This window comes from Mobula birostris, chromosome 26 (assembly GCF_030028105.1).
Source record: "Mobula birostris isolate sMobBir1 chromosome 26, sMobBir1.hap1, whole genome shotgun sequence".
NCBI lineage: Eukaryota > Metazoa > Chordata > Chondrichthyes > Myliobatiformes > Myliobatidae > Mobula > Mobula birostris.
Genome location: NC_092395.1, coordinates 11082620 through 11100522, shown reverse-complemented (window position 1 = coordinate 11100522; position 17903 = coordinate 11082620). Strand labels below are relative to the sequence as shown.

Sequence of the window (17903 nt, the reverse complement as noted above, 5' to 3'; positions counted from 1 at the left end):
TCACCTTTATTCAGGTTGAAGAGACACCTAATAGTCACAACAAAGTCAAATTTCGAATGGACTTCTCACAGAGTAGCAAACCACATATGCTGAAACTCTAAAACAGAAATGCCAGAGGCCCTCAGAAGATAAGACAGTGCAATGGATGAAAAAAAACTAAGTCAGCAAATCATCAACCTTAGAAGGATAAACAGATCAAAATGCTAAACAGACTGCAAGACAATAGTCTTCATCCACCAGTAAAACTTTAAGTGAACAACTCCCAAAATTATTCAGGTGACATACCTAAATTGCCCATACATAGATGTACTGTTTCACAGTGTAAATTTTATTTTTTTTACTATGAGATTTAATAACAAAACTGTATTTCACTATTTCAGATAGTTGTATTGAGACACAAGAGATTCTGCAGATGCTGAAAATTCAGAGCAACACACATAAAACACTGGAGGAACACAGATGCTGCCTGAGCTGCTATGACAATGAATAAATAGTCAGTATTTCAAGCCAAGGTCCGAGTCCCGATGAAGGGGTTTGGCCTGAAACATCGGCAGTTTATTCATTTCCATAGGTGCTGCCTGACTTGCTGAGTTGCTCCAGCATTTTGTGGCTTGCACTGTATCGACAGATTTTGTTTTAAGTAATTTTAACCAAAATTCTTGAGCTCTGAAACACAAATAATGTTCATTTTTACATTTAAGCTATTGGGAGCTGCTTGGATTTTGCTTTACAAAAAAATTTTCCTGGAATATAAATTATTTCTCTATCAAGAAATACATAAAGCTTTATTTTAAATTTTGAAAACATTTACGGACTTAACAATACTTCATGCCCCCTGCTGCATCTTTACGGTACTGCTTTCAGTCTACATGCAAGGGATAAACAATACACTATCCTTCACTTATCTCAAGTATAGTCCCAAAATAAATATTCATATTTAAACATATTCAAAGCTGGAAACTTATTCAACATGATGGAACAATTTAACATTTGGTTTATTCCCTCCAAGAAATCTTTACCTTTCTTTTGTTGATGTAAACCAGCACTTCCCCCAATTTCTACTTTAAAAATATTATGATTTTTGTTAAAGTTTTATAACAATTTTACTTGCCAAGAAATTGAATCATATAGCTTCTTACATTGTGTGATCATGTCAAACCACCCCCCCCCCCCCCCGCCCATTATACTCAATGGTGTTCCAGGTACGAAACAGGTATCACTCAAAAGAGAGTGATGCTTAAGCTAAATAATTTGTGGTTGTGACAGTCTGGAAGCAAATTGAAAGTTCGTTTCCAGGTTTTCACAAAGCTCTATTTTTCTGTACTTACCTCGTAATAAATCTGTCAACAACGGTCCACATTCTTCTGGAATGGTATACTCCCCTTTCCCTATGTTTTCAAATAATTTGTAGATGTTATCCCCCTCAAATGGATAAAGACCAGTTGTAATATTGTATCTGAAAAAAAAAAGACGTTAAAGGGAGTGTGTCACAATATGCAACTGCCCAAAACTTCAGTGGCAATTCAGTGCCCTTTATACTGCAAATCTGTAGCCTAATATATTAATATATGGTAAAACAAGTATGCAGATTTCTTTTTAAACAAGCTGAAATAAAATTAAGGGATTAATTTGCAAGGATTGAAACTTTCAATGTCTCCACCAGATTTGCAGAATGTACTTTGGAAAAAAGAAATACTAATTCATCACTATAGTAGGCTATTCTCCACGGTTTTGTTATATATCTTTCAGTTACTGGTAAAATTCAGTAACGTGAAGTTTAATTGAGCATATAAAATGGATAAACTGAAAACTGCAGATTCTAGAAATGTGACGAAAATACTCAGCAGGTTACACACCATCTGCAGAGAGAGAAAAACCAAAGATAACGCTCCCGGGCAAAGACCTTTTATCAAAGCCTGTTCTGAAAAAAAGGTTAGCAATGCCAAGCACTTTAGTAATCAAAAGTTGGTTAAATATTTCCGTAAGGGAGCTTCAGCTTTAAAATGCTGATAAATTACCCTGCAAAATGCAGATTTTTTTTACATTTTATACATCAAAAGTTAAGTAGAACATTTCTTACAATGTCACCCCTGCAGACCAAATGTCCACCTTGAACCCTGAAAATGTATCTAGTCCATTTGCAATTTCTGGAGGCTGGAATGCTGGTGATCCTTGACTCGTCCTACATGTATCATCCTCTGCAAAAGGGTGTAATGCCTGAAATAACGAGAATTGAAAAATTATTCTCTTTAGATAAATGTGGAAAAAGAAAGGCACATTAGAATTCATGATGTTCCATTTTCAACAACAAATCTCATCACATTACAAATTCAGTTCTCAATTGAAATATTTAAAATCAATGTGCAGCACTTTAAAATATTGAAAAACAAACAAAATGCAAACTTTGCTGTTTTTTTTTAAATGGTGGCCTCTGACCAAGGGCAAAATTAATGCTCTGCCTTCACTTTAAAGACAGAAAAGAACATATTCTCCCGGTTTAACTAATAAAATTATGACACTAAAAATGTAAATCTGCAGTAAGCCATTGATCTTTTGAAGTAGACTATTATGAGCTCTAGGAAAAGTGAACCAGTCACCAAAAACTGAATTAACATTTGAACAAGCCTGACATATAAAATACATTTAGGAGTCATCCATAAAATAAAATAAAAGATCATTCAGTTATAGCAATCCCTGAAACCAGATTACATGGCAGTTTTTCCCCTAGCATCACAAAACTGAAATTTGTTTCAAATTGGAGTAAATCATAATTGCACATTTCGACATCAAATCACTCCAACTGGAGAGCTCAATTGCTCACTTCCTAGCGTAGGGTTTTTAAAACACTTCCTCCTTTAATCAAAAATAATGTCAAAATCTGCTCTCTAAGTACTTTCTGAAGGCACTGCATTTGGCCTTAAACCAACGCATTCCAGGAACTTTGAAACAAATTTGTCCAAGAAAAATACTTCCCAAACTTCAACAAAAATAAGCATACTGTGAAACGTATCAAAGTCCAGTATAGAGAATTGCAAGATGAATGATTTGCTGACCAATTATTTGCTGATTTTCTTAACTTTAACTTTGGTTATTCTTTACATACTATTTGGTACCTCTTTGAAAGCAAAAATCAGTCTTAATTGAGGCAATGATCAAGTACATTTATTTTAGCTAAAAGAACATTAAAAGGACTCCAACCACAACAATGCAAGGTTAGAAAGAGAAACCATGCTTCGCTAATGAAGAGATAAATAAGACTTCTTCCTCTTCCACTGCTGAAGAATATCGCTTGTAGACATTGGTTCAACAACAGTATAATTTCACCAATCCTTCACTGACTCTGCATTATCAGTACGAGTACCCAGGATGCACTTTTAAATGATATGCAGGAACAATTTCATTCAAATCACATAGCATCTGAAACACTCAGCAGATTAAGCACCAATTGTAGAAACAGGTATAGACTGATACTTCAAGTGGAAAATTCTTCCTTCTGAGTCCCTCTTCAGGTCTTCAACCTAATTTTTTTCCCCTGCCTCTTTCCACGAATGCTGCTTGACCTGCTGAGTGTGTTTCCAGAGTTCAGTTTCTATTTCAGATTTCCAGAATCTGCAGTTTCTTTTTAAATTCTGACCTTTCTACAACCTGTGGGATAAAATTGATAATATAGGTAGATGCAGAAAAAGGAAGAAAAGGTGCAAAGGAGTTAAGCAAGACATTTTTATTTTGAGAGGATCAGTAGTGGTGGTTTTGAAAGGAAGTGATCGAGAAAGAATGATGGAGGTATAGTTCAATTTTCAGAGGTTTTTATGGCAAAGGTATTGGAGCAGGAGATGGGTTTAATGGAACAAATTTAGTTCCAAAAATAAATAAGAATCGACAGAAAGACATGGGATCAGAACTAGAGCAAGAGCCAGAGGACAGGGTGGAGAAGGGAACTGGTGATGATAGGATTTAATAGATTAATGGGAAGAAATAGAATCACTTCGTAACAAGAAAGGCCATGAGCTCAGAGAAAAGTGAAGGGACAGTAAATGAATGAAAGGAGCCCCTGCACTGCAGCACTGAACCCTCCAAAACTCATCATTAACCTTCCCCTTTCTGTTCCCCCCACCTTCATCAAGCAGAAGATACAAAAGCCTGAAAGCACATACCACCAACTCCCAGGACAGATCCTACCCTACTATTATAAGATTATTGAACAGTTCTCTTGTACAAAATATTACTCTTGACCTCACAATCTACCTCATTGTGGCCTTGCACCTTATTGTCTGCCTGAACCAATGTTCCCTGTAAATTTATTTATTTATTTATCTTACCGCTGCAGGGACCACCACAAAGCAGTAAAATTGCTCTGAGCAGGATTTTTTTTTAAATCATTATCTTTATTTATTTTAAACACACACGGCCTGAAAACTGCAATGCACTTTAAATGTTTTTAAATATGCATACCATGAATATTTAGAATGAAAATTGAAAAATTACACACTTTTGATTTTATTTATTATTTGAAGGGTGTAATGAAATACAGTACAACAAAAAATCTTTCACATTTTGTAAACTTTTTCTTGTCTGTCTTTAGTCCAGCTGGGTAGCAACAAAGGCTATGTGTGTGGGAGCATTTCAGTTACTGCGCGGCCATACACCTGCACAGCTTAGAGGGAACGGTGGCCTGCACTAAACTTTCTGTGTGCCTGTAACTTTATTTTGCATTCTGTTGTTTATCCTTTGTACTACCTCAAGTACTGATGTGATGGAATGATCTACATAGATGACATGCAAAACTAAGCTTCCACTGTGCCTCAGAACATGTGACAATAATAAATGAATTCACCAATTTTTTAACAAAAATTTGTAGAACTAGAGTAGAGGCGAGTCATCTTCAACCCAATGGGGACTATTAAGAAAATTCAAATTGCTGAAAACAATTTCAAGGTGAATCCCTTGGGAAAAATTCTTTGTAACAAGTTTTAAAATAGATCAAGCACTATTCTTTGAAACTGTACATTTTATTTTCATTAATGCAGTTGCTGAATTTGGGAACAGGGCTTCACTGTACCAAATACAGTCATCGGTGGAATCGGCCACTAGCAAGTTCTGAGTAAGTAGCACTGCACTGAGTAGCCCCTCGTCAATTCCCTGGGAGCTACCTTCCATTGAAAGATAGAACCTGGAACCATATTGGATGAAACAGACTGATCTGTGCGCAGGCAACCAACAAGCTTTGATGGTTTGCCAGTTCAGTGGAAGATCCTCCCTAATTGAATCCTATTCTTAAAGGTTTATAAGTGGAAAAATAATTAGACCACAATAAAAGAACAAATTAATGGAAGTATGGAGACTATTACCAAAAAAATCTTCTGGGGGACCAAGGACAAACTAGCTATTTCTCATGACTATGGCAATTATCCAAATTCTGAAGAGTAATTTTTCCTCAATTCATGAGATTTAAGTCTACAGAGAATCAGGGAAAATGAGGACATCAAGGACTTTACAAGCATCTTACAAAGCTGAAAAACACCAGGAGTCAAACATGGATGCATTGTTGAGCATCTTTCTTGATCCAAAGCTGTAGCACCAACTATCAATACAGGTGCAATGAGCTAAGTGGCTTCCATCTGTGTTGTTATTCTGCCTTGCTGCCACGAAGGACACTACTTCCATTGGAGATGACACCAAGGTTGGGTCATGTTATGAATAGTGTGGAAGGTTTTGCCTGAATGGGACTATATAGTTTTTGGCAAAATTACAACTCACTAATGATGTCCACAGTTAACAATGTTCTGAATTTTTATTTTTCTTGAGGTAGATAGAATTATTGAAGATGAAAATGCTCCCTTGGTTTATTAATTATCATAACACACTACATTAAACAGTGACTTAGGAATGGAACCACATTCAAAGAAAATAAGTAGCAATTGACATTGGGATGCACTTGTACAATACAGTACACAATCTGAAGAAGGATACATACTTCAGCTACTCCTAGGTCTGAGATTTTCAAAGTGCCATCCGTCGTTAGCAGAAGGTTCCCTGGTTTAATATCTTTGTGGACTATCCCTTGACTGTGCAAATATTCTAGACCATCAATTAACTGGCAGAAGTACCTGTGAAAATTATTTTAAGAAACAAACATATTACACAGCAACAGCTGATGAAAGATGTTTTGGCCTTTAGAGCGTAAATATAAATGAGAAGTACCAATATTTACTAAAACAAAAATATTCTTATATAATGGCTAAGTATATGCATGAGATATAAAGAAATAATTACATTCCCCCCGTTTCTGTTTACAATATATCCATTGGTAGGGGGCCTTAATCAGTTTCATAACAGCAAGGTCTATATAATAGAAAAGCAGATCTATCCGCCAGACATAAAGAACAATTATTTACCATTTCTATCACCTTCACTCCTGTTTATATTTAACATTACACAAGTTCGTTTAGAAGTTAGCAAGATTTATTTAGTGAACCACTGAGAATATTTTTATTTCTAGGTAAAATCAAACACGGCATCAGCAACAAATGTCCTAGGACAACAGCAAGGACAAAACAAACCCAGAAAAGGTCCATAGTTTTAATTATTTATTAGTAGTCAGAGATCAATGGAAATGCAGATTCATTCTCACTGTTCTTGATGTTGTAGAACAGTGGCAGAACTCAAGATAAGTACATTTTCACAGCAAGAGAGGTACCAGAATAAATCAATTGTCTGCTCATCATGCTGCTCTTTTAGTACATTATCCAGAATATAAATGTCCAGGGTTTTTATGTTAATCATCTAGTAATAGAACTCTTGATTAATTGGCATTAATAACCAGCACCCATTTGGCACAGTCTCTGCCACATAACATAACTTCTACTGTATCATGCAAAGTTAAACTGAAGTGATTGAATTAAGCAAGTCTGATTAGAATTGTTCACTTGTGTGTGAAGTGAGCAAGACTCATTCCACCGAGATGTAACACAGAGCGTCATAGGAAGTCATTCCTGCCTGTGGCCATCAAATTTTACAACTCCTCCCTCAGAGAGTCAGACATCCTGAGCCAATAGGCTAGTCCAGGACATTGCCTGGCATAATTTACATATTACTATTTAACTATTTATGGTTTTATTACTATTTAATTATTTATGGTGCAACTGTAACGAAAACCAATTTCCCCCAGGATCAATAAAGTATGACTATGACCAATATAATGATTTGTATCTGATAACATCATATCAGGCATTTAATAGTCTGCTTTTGATAAGACTGGAAATACATTTAAGTATATGCAAAAATACAATAATGAGCTCGAAATACAAGGTACTACCTATTGCAGCAACATTATTGTCAGTAGATACTGTGTTATGAAGTGAACTTGCCAGTACAAGTGGTGCACGCGAGCTCAATTAGCAGTCAAGAGAAGTTTGGATAGGTAGATGGATGGTAGCGGTATGGAGCACTACGGTCCTGGTGCAGGTCAATGGGAGTAGGCAGTTAAAATGACTCAGCACAGACTTAGAGGGACATGTTTCAGTGCCATACTTTTCTATGACACTAACTCAGAAAGTAAAACGTGTGGGATAAATTTATGTGAATAATTAACCCCATTGAGAGAGTATCCAAAGCAGATCTAAATTTCCAGCCATCAGTCATATATATTGGTAACAAGATAGTGCCTTGTATTATTAATTCTCTCTGGGTAATAATCACCTATACTGGAAGATCATAATAGATTCTATTTCATGCACTTCTTTTGTCCAGTAACAAAGTGGATATATTAATATTTTGTTATGCATTCCAGCTATGTATATTAAACTTTGCTTAGCCAAACTTAAGTGTGTTAATTTAATTGTATAATCATTTATTCTATCATGTCCTGCATTAGCCCATTAATAATTATTTTGAAACCCAAGGCTTAAAACAAAATCAGGAAATGAGAGCATGATGAATTAAGCTTTGCAAATCTATATTCAAGGTGTAAATTTTTAAAGTAAGGATAAAAGTGACAACAAGCCAACATTCAAATCAACTGAAATTCTTACAAATACTTTAAAACTGATCCCTCTATTTCAGTGGTGACGGTCAACAGAACATCAAACATTTAGGAAAATGTTCTGCATTGAGATAACATACAAGAGACCAAATTTCATGATATATGCCAGTAATATTAAACCTGCTTCCCATTTTGATTCTGACCTTTGTTCTGGACTTCAATTCTGAGTCAATAACTTGACAATGTTATTGACATGGCACTTTAAATGAAAAATGAATTGTGTAAACAACCTAGTTTTTTTTAAGATGACTTTTTCCTGGTACTCAAACTTTCTAAAATGTAAGAACAAAGAACAATAAATTATGGGGGAACCAAGTATTTGAATGCCAGATCCAAAAAGATATGTAAAATATGCACGCTTAGAAGTCTTTTATAGCATATAATTAAGGTTACCTACCCATGAGCTTGAAAGACTGGAAATTTCTTATCATTGACACTGTCCAACATTTCTTGCATTCCACACACACAATATTCCATTACCATATACGTTGGTCAAGTCAAGGAAAGAGTGGCACAAACTTATGACCAAATCAAACATTCGGGCATCTTATGTAGCTAAACAGCTAATATGTCATGACTTAAAAACATATAAATTTCACATCACTCAGTCAGTAATAAAAGGGATCTTGAAGGATCTGATTAGTCAGATCGCTCGAAGCTGCCATACAAGTTAAGGGCTGTTCAGGAGGTGTATAGTACGTTGGCTTCATTAGTCAGAGGACTGAGTTTAAGAACACAAAATAATCTGCAGAAGTTGGGGTCAAAGCATCAAAGCATCCTCCTGACAAAGTGTTCCGGCCCAAAACGTCGACCAATCTTTTCCACGGATGCTGCCCGACCTGCTGAGTTCCTCCAGCTTGTACTGAGTTTAAGAGCCATGAAGTAATGTTGCAGCTCTATAAAACCATGGTTAGACCACACTTGGAATAGTGTGTTCAGCTCTGGTTGCCTCACTATAGGAAGGATGTGGGAGCTTCAGAAAGGATACAGACATTAACCAAGAAGCTGCTGGGACCAGATAGCATGTCTTACAAGTATAGGTTGAGCAAGCTACGGCTTTGGAGAGAAGGAGGGTGAGAGGTAATTTGATAGAGGGGTAGTAACGATTTTTCCAAGGGCCAGAGACATGTCCCAAGGGTGGAAATAGCTAATATAAGGGGACAAAATTTAAAGGTGACTGGAGAAAAGTATTGGGGTTATGTCAGAGGCAAGTTGTTTTTTTTTCAAAAACACACAGTAGTGGGCACGTGGAATGCCTTGTCCTGAGTGGTCCAGAGTGCTGGTAGAGGTCGACACCTTCAGAACAATTAAAAAACTTTTAGAAAGGCATGTGGATGATAGAAAAATGGAGTGCTATGTCAGAAGGAAGGGTTGGATTAATCTTAAAAGGAGATTAAAAGGTCGTGGGCTGAAGGGCTTGCACTGGGCTATAATGGTGTATGTTCTAACGTATTTTGTTTCTTTATTATGTTAAGCAAATGTGCAAGTAGTAATTATTTTGGCATGTGCTGTCATCTCATCCTTTATGATTTACAATGTTAAAACTTGACAGTCCTTAAAACTTGCTCAAAGTTAACTAGTTCTCTTTGAAATATGGAGGACAGCATGTGTATAAACGTCTCTCTCCAGCAGATTTCATCATGATCATCATGACTCCAGTATTTTTACTATTTTTTAAATGTTTCTTAATTATACATATGATTTTTTTGTCTTCTATCACTGAGCAGCAGTGAACCATCTGATTGGCCTACCAGAATTCCCTCTGGGAACTAATTGACTTGATCAGCATTTCTGATCTGGCTATTGTTCACGATTGCATTTAATATACAAAAAAATTACATTGTTTCAAATCATTGGAAGGATGAATGGGAACACATATTTGCACTTGAATAATGGTTTTATCGACAGAACATTTCATATGTCATGCAAAAGTAGAGTGACATGAAACATCACCAATAAAGGGCACTTCATGAATATTTCAAACTAATCCAATTAATTTAAATGAGATATTAAAATTATAATAAGTACAAAAGAACTGAATGAGCAGTCACAAATCTTCATCAATGAGGATGTACAGGAGCCTGAAGACCCACACTCAATAATTAGGAACAGCTTCCTCCCCTTCACCAAAGTTCTGAATGATTATGGACCTGTACCTTGTTGATTCATTTTTTGCACTATTTAATTTTGTAATTTATATATTTGTGTGTTTGCACTGTACTGCTGCTGCAAAACAACAAATTTGTGTCAGTGATAATAAACTTGATTTGAAATCTGTTTCTATTTTACAAGAGTTGTGTATCTTTAAGAAATGCTTTTCCTTCACATTAAATTGGTAGATATTTTCTGCTTGAATACAATTTCAGTTCACATCCAAACCCAGGAAGACATGCAGGGAGATATTGGACCAGGTTTACCATGAAGACATAAAATCTTGAAAATTACTCCATGGAAATGCCCTTCTGGAACATATTCCCAATGCAGTTGTGACTTGTCTAAACAGTTGACATTATAGATGCTCCCTGATTGCTGATTTCCTCCAGCATTTTGAATGTATTGCTCTGTATTTCAGCATCTGCCAAATCTTTTGTGTTTGTGACCTGTCTAAGGAGACTTCTTTAGATGATCTCTGCCCTCTGGCAACTGGAACTGACCTACTTAGTTTATCAGATGCAAATATTCTCATCAACGCCAAAATGGGATGTATAATACACCAATAAAAACAGACTTTTCAATATTTTTCTGCAAGTAATTTTAATACAGGTGCACACACAGCACGAATGGAGAAAACAAAACATTGTTTAAAAAAGTCACTTTGAAAGAATTGCCCTGTACATATACAATATTTAACATTAATTTCTCAAGGCCAAAGTAATTGTCACTAGTCCCTATCTTGTGGTAATAATTCAACTGCATCATAATTTCAGTGCTTTTACAGCAAGAATAATGTGCAGGCAATCAAAATTTACATCAAATTGCAGATTTACTCAATGTAGAGTCAGAAAAGTCTGCAACAAGCATAGTCACAAGTGTAGTCACTAGCAATTGCTGCTTGTTTTATAGTAAAACTGTCAATGCTTGCCACCTTCAATCTATCAATACAGCTTCAAATTATAGATTTTTTTAAACACTTGAAACTAGCTTAGTATAGCTAACCTTTTAAATAAAAAGCATCTTAGTAACTATTTCAAACAGAAAACTTATTCAAAGGTATTCATTTCACATTCAGTCAATAAAGAAAATCTTAAGTTAAAAGTTGCAGGGAACCATATATCATTGTAATTGTATTCGAATACAATTAGAATGAGGGGTGGTCTACAGATGGTAAACACTGAGCTGAACTGAATATGCCTGGACTTCCGATTTTATGTTTTATATTCTGCGTTTTTTGCTTTTTTTTTGGTTGCCATTTGCACGATTTTTTTGCGCGAGGGAAGACTTCATGTTTTTTTTTGAATGGGTTCTACGGTTTTTCTTTGTTTTGCGGCCAACTGTGGGAAAGATGAATCTCAGAGTTGCATACTTGCTTTGATAGTCAATGGATTTTGAATCTTTGAAACAAATACTCATGCTAGGATGGGATCTTAAAAGGTAGAAAGCTCTGGACAAGGTGGTCCCAAATTTGCTGACACGAATCTACAGAATCATTCACTATACTCCTCCCCTAAACTCAATGTGGGAGTGCTGAAATAAAATAGGAATTTGGTGAAATTCTATACCATTTCTGCTATATATTTGTAAATTCATTTACTTGAATAAAGATGTAATGGTTGTGAAAAGATAAGACAAAATTCAGCGAAGTAATACAACTGACAAAGAAGAGTTCGACATGCTGTTATGCTTTTAGTTATCAAAAAATATTTACAAACTTAGCATTTTTTTAAATTGTTAATTATTAAAGTTAACTCTTTTAGTTCTGAATGCTTCTAACCATTAGGAACTTCACAGATGACAAAACCAGGAGGATACCTTGTTACCTGCATTCCTGGATTGTTCTCATCAACTCACACAGCATCTATGACATTAACCAGGCCCTGATGTTGCTCCAAAATGTAACCAGTTAACTTTGAGCAAAGCAAATTCAATTTTGTTTGATCATGAGAGGGCAAGAGCATCTTCATGGCAAATGTAGGAATGAGCAAAATTGGAGCTACTGTTTTACTCAGTCATGAAACTCTATTGGAAGTTAATATATCTTCATTTCTGAAAAATTAAGAATGAGATTAATATAGGCAGATGTTTACGTATTTTCAATCACTTATGGTGATTAAACATCAACATCTACTGAAAGAAGAATCTACAAAAAGTACGTGAATTGTCAACTGAAAGTAATGGAGCATTTACAAAGCAAATATTAAGTGTACTTGACTTTGATGATGAAGAAAGCATAAGGAAATGTTCATTTAAATGCATGGGAAATTAGTGTACATTTTTGGCTAACTTGGCCATATATCATTCAAATTTCCAGTATAATAGCCAATAGTTCTCATGTTTCAACGCATCATTTTGTATATTACTTTGTTTACTCCGATCTAAAGAATTATGGGCCTCAGGCAACCCATGAACTTATAATTTAATGTACAAGTCTACTTTGAAGAATTCAGCACTAAATATGCCACACAAAAAGGATATATCTTTTGTTTTTCATCATTATACAGCACATCTACCAACTGGATTACATTTTTGTGTCGTAGTCTCCTGAGCAACTGGATTTCCCTGTAAATAAAAAAAAAAGAGTGATTTTTTTTAAAAAATTGTTTTACATTAGTATGGTCTTTCCTCTTAAGGCTATGTCAATAAATATATTAATCCAGAATCAGTAGCCAGTGGCACGTGTTTGGTGTCAATTAAACATCGTGCTTACCTGCTCTGGACTCTCTGGCATAAGAGTCCAGTTAGGAGCAAAGCAGAGAGCTAGAAACACATCCCGAGATGTCCAAGTTCATATGGAAGTGCCAAAATTATTCATAGTTACAGAAAACTGATAGAAACCAAATACTCACTGCCAACAAGTTGCCACAAAAATCTTTTTTTTTAAATTTTGAGACAATAAAGTTCAAAAATAAATATTATGTGCTCAAACAGATGTTTTGTTCAAAACTTGAGTTTACGGTTTATAATAAATACCTCTTGCAATAAGAATTTAGTTGCATTTGTAAACATCATTCATTCTTCCCAATTAGTGTGTAGCTACTGCTGCATACAAGTTCCTAAATAAGGAAGCTGCACACATTATATTAATGGCATATAATAATTTTTGCTTTTAAATAATACTTGTGATGAACAAGAGTAAGATCAGTCTGCATCCAGGTAGTACATAAACTCAAAGTCAGAAATGATGGTGATCCCAAGATAAATATTCCAAAACCTGAAAAAATCTGAAATCCAAAACACTTCCGGTACCAAACATTTGGGATCAGAAGTACTCAACCTGTAATTTGTTTTGGTGGTGTTGGGTTAAATATTGAAGGTTTTTCACTATAAAATGTATATTATTTGAACCACAGCTTCTATGAGGCAAATGTAGTGTAACCCTGAAATGCAATACAAAAATTAAATGACATCATAAAACCACCAAAAGTTAAAATGATAAAATATTTTAAGGAAGCATAAAAGGAGGAACTGTGTGCGGCAAGAAGGGTGAAGTAACGTGGGAATGTTAATGAAAGGGTGGAAGGGAGGAAAAAATTAAATTACTAATAAACGATAATAAAGGAAACAGGAATAGTTAATAGGCCAAGAAAGAAAAGGTGAGGCAAGGGAGGGTGCAAATAATAGCAGCATAATCATTAGTTGAAATTTTAACTCAGTATAAAGTCCAAAAGGCTGTAAGCAGAAGATCGGAGGCCCTTTGAGTTTTATTGAAGCATGCTCGAAATCAAAGTCAGATAATCGGACAACCAATAGATCAAAGTTATGTTGCAGACTGAATGATACTCTACACAGTAGTCAATGCTTTTCCCTTTGAAACTACAAAGAGTATACCAAGTTTAAAGCTCAAAATTGAAGGTAGTGCAAATAAATTATGATTCCAGCTGGGAACCTTTAGTGAGAAGAAATACTAGCGGTGACAGAGGAAGCTAACCGAATGGAGCAAGGTATCTCAGAGCAAAGGGATAATGACATTATGCTGGAAGTAGCAGATATGGTTAAGTGAAATGTTTTGAAGGATATTCGTTACCCTAGGTAATTTCTAAAGTAAGTACATGTTCGGCACAGCATTGTGGGCCGAAGGGCCTGTATTGTGCTGTAGGTTTTCTATGTTTCTATGTTTCATTGGCCCATTTTATTGCCCTTGTTGATGTAATGAGGGGAGGGAACATTGACTCAGACCATCAGAGGCCTGCATTGCGCATTCATGCCTTACAAGGCACAGACTGGAAGTCTGTGTGGGGCGCCACTCCTTGCACAGACACTAGAGCAGTGGTCCCCAACCACCGGGCCGCGGACCAGTACCGGGGCGCGAGGAAACGATATGATTTGGCGATATGAAATGATATGAGTCAGCTGCACCTTTCCTCATTCCCTGTCATACATTGTTGAACTTGAAATAATCTACCAAATCATACCAAATAACACATAAAACCTAAAATAACACTAACATATAGTAAAAGCAGGAATGATATGATAAATACACAGCCTGTATAAAGTAGAAATAATGTATGTACACTGTAGTTTTACTTAACAGAATCAGGAAGATTAAGGCAAAACCAATTCGTAGAAAAAAAATCGGCACATACACGCATGCGTACACAGATGCCCACGCAAGGCTTCATGGTCATGGTAGTCTTTCTCGAGGTAAACACAAGTGTCCTGTATTTGACTGCTACTTTTCTCCCTTATTTGGGAGTGAGAAAGTTGGCAACCCTACTTGAACACCCAGCCCCCCTCCCCCACCCACTGGGTCGGCTGGTTCGCGGTACAAAAAAGGTTGGGGACCTCTGCACTAGAGCAATGTGTGGTTAAGTGCCTTGCTCAAGGACACAAACACGCTGCCACAACTGAGGCTCGAACTAGCGACCCTCAGATCACTAGACGAACGCCTTAACCATTTGGCCACGTGCCCAACACTAAGATACTCTAACAGTGCTGTTCAGGAGGAATTTGCAAGATCCAAGTAAAGACGCAGGTACTGTGAAGGCACAATATATTTCAAGTCAACCTGGTCAATGATTTCATCTCTTTTGTTGGTATGTCAGAGGTTTGGGCAGAGTGACCTAGATGAGCAACTAGATGGGGTACGATGTGGCATAGCGGTTAGCTATTACATCTCAGGGTGGAGTTCAGAGTTCAATTCTGGTATCCTCGGTAAGAAAGTTTGTACATCATATGGGTTTCCTCCAATAGTTCAAAGACATACCAGTTAGTAGGTTAATTGGTCAAAGATTCAAGATTCAAAGATTTAAAGGACATTTATTTTCAAAGTATATATACAACCCTGAGATTCATCAATGTAAATTGTCCTGTGTAGGCTAGGGTTAAATCAGTGGGCTGTTGGGCAGCACAGCTCGAAAGGCTGGAAGGGCCTGTTCTGCACTGTATCTCTAAAATAAATAGTTTTTTTTTAATTCTATAGATAACATACATTGAAAAAGTATGCAAGAGATATAGAAAAAGTTTTTTTCTCTGTTTTCCATAGATTTTCTTCAGCAATAACTTGATTAGGAAAATAAATAACTAAAAAAAAAGTAAGATAGTAAGATCGCAAACAACAGGAATTCTGCAGATGCTGGAAATTCAAGCAACACACATAAAAGTTGCTGGTGAACGCAGCAGGCGAGGCAGCATCTCTAGGAAGAGGTGCAGTCGACGTTCCTGACGAAGGGTCTCGGCCTGAAACGTCAACTGCACCTCTTCCTAGAGATGCTGCCTGGCCTGCTGCGTTCACCAGCAACTTTTATGTGTGTTGCTAAGATAGTAAGATAAACTTTTGCCTTTACCCAAACACTTGGACTTTTATTACCCAAATAACCAACCCTTGATTAAAGGGAGAAAGCAGGAGATTGATAAGATGAAAACTTAAAACAAAACAGATTTCTCTTATAAAACCAAAAACAATACACTTCAATTATTAACACAAGAAAGTCTGCAGATGCTGGGAATCCACAGCAACATACACAAAATGCTGGAGGAGGTCAGCAGGTCAGGCAGCAATGATGGAAACGAATAGATAGTTGACGATTTGGGCTAAGACTCTTCTTCAGGACTGAGAAGGGAGGAGGAAAACATCACAATAATCAAGTAGGGAGAGGGGTAAGAGAAGGAAGCTAATTGGAAGATGATAGGTGAAGCCAGGTGAGTGGAAAAAGTCAAGGGCTGGAGAAGGGGAGGACAGAAGAGGAGAGTAGATCATGGGACAAAGAGGAGGAGGAGGAGGGGACCAAGGAGGGAAGTAATAGGCAGGCGGGAAAGGGTAAAATGTCAGAGTGGGAAATATAGGAAGGGGTGGGAATTTGTTTACTGAAAGGAGAAATTGCTATTCATGCCATCAGGTTGGAGCTACCCAGACAGAATATAAGGTGCTGCTATTCCACGCTGAGGGTGGCCTCACCCTGGCACAAGAGATGGCCAAGGAGTGACACATTATTACACATTTTTAAGATTACACTAAAACCCTTTTCTTCAAATTTAACATTGCCAAAGTATGCTTTCATCCTTCCTTTCAGGAGCTACATCCTGTTGGAAAGGCATTTATCCAAATTGTGCATTTAAACTAAGTCAAACAAGAAAATGTAGTTAAAAAGCTATCAACAGTTCAGTTTCCATGCCACAAGAGAGCAGTAAAAGAACATCCTATTCCATGAGAATTTAAAACCAATAATGAACTTTACAATGGAATCAACACTAGAAATGACTCACAAATTATGTTATACTTAAATGTGTGAACGAGGAGGTCTAGTAATTAAGGGATTAGGACAAGATGTATTTTTAACCACATGTCTCCTGTCACTCTGGATCTTGCATACTTTCCAACAGGCAACTATAGTGCAACTTGGTTTAGGAGTTCCTCAATTACATGAAATTTTGGTGGGAAATTTACAGAGTACAGATCTTCTTTATATTGGATAGTTGTTATGCAGACAGGATTTGGACTTTGAACATAAAACTGTACAGCACAGGAACAGGCCCTTCAGCCCACCATGTTGTACTGAACCATTTAAATTAGTAATCAAATTGCCAACTAATCTCTGCTGCCTACACTATGTCCATATCCTTCCATTTTCCTCATATTCATGTGCCTTTTTAAACATCATCTAACGTAGATGCCTCTATCACCACCCCATTCCAGGCACCCACCACCCTCTGTGTAAAAAAAATTGTCCCTCACATCTCCTTTGAAATTACACTCTCACTTTAAATACATGCCCTCTACAATTAGATACTTCAACCATGGGAAAAAGATACTGTCTGTCTACTCTAGCCATGCCTCTTATAACCTTATAAACCTCTATCAGATCTCTCCTCAGCCTTTGCCATTCAATAAAAAATAAACCAAGTTTGTCCAACCTCTTGATTTAGTACAATTTCTCTAATTCAGGCAGCATCGTGGTAAACCTCTTCCACACCCTCTCCAAAGCCTCAATATCTTTCCCGTATTGGGACGACCAGAACTACTGTATATGCCTAACTAGAGTGTTATGAAGCTTCAACATAACTTCCTGACTTTTGAACTCAGTGCCTCATCAAATAAAGGCAAGCATGTCATATGCCTTCATAACCACCTGTAGTATGTAGCCACTTTCAGGAAGCAATGAACCTGGACCCCAAGATCCCTTTGCTCATCAACATTGTTAAGGGGCTTGCCCTTAACAGTATACTGATTCCTTGCACTTGATCTACCAAGGTACAACACTTTATATTT

The 17903-nt window shown here is 36.6% G+C and overlaps 1 protein-coding gene across 3 annotated transcripts in view; it reads right to left on the bottom strand.

The window, feature by feature from the left end:
• Positions 1 to 17903, bottom strand: part of stk11 (serine/threonine kinase 11) — a 136104-nt gene that overhangs the window by 82770 nt on the left and 35431 nt on the right. For all 3 annotated transcript variants that reach the window (XM_072244645.1, XM_072244646.1, XM_072244644.1), the window contains exons 2-6: positions 12674 to 12757; positions 8439 to 8528; positions 5975 to 6107; positions 2081 to 2217; positions 1329 to 1456 (exon numbers count right to left, since the gene is read on the bottom strand). In XM_072244645.1, coding sequence (XP_072100746.1) covers positions 1329 to 1456; positions 2081 to 2217; positions 5975 to 6107; positions 8439 to 8528; positions 12674 to 12757 — 572 coding nt within the window. The remainder of the gene's footprint in view (positions 1 to 1328; positions 1457 to 2080; positions 2218 to 5974; positions 6108 to 8438; positions 8529 to 12673; positions 12758 to 17903) is intronic.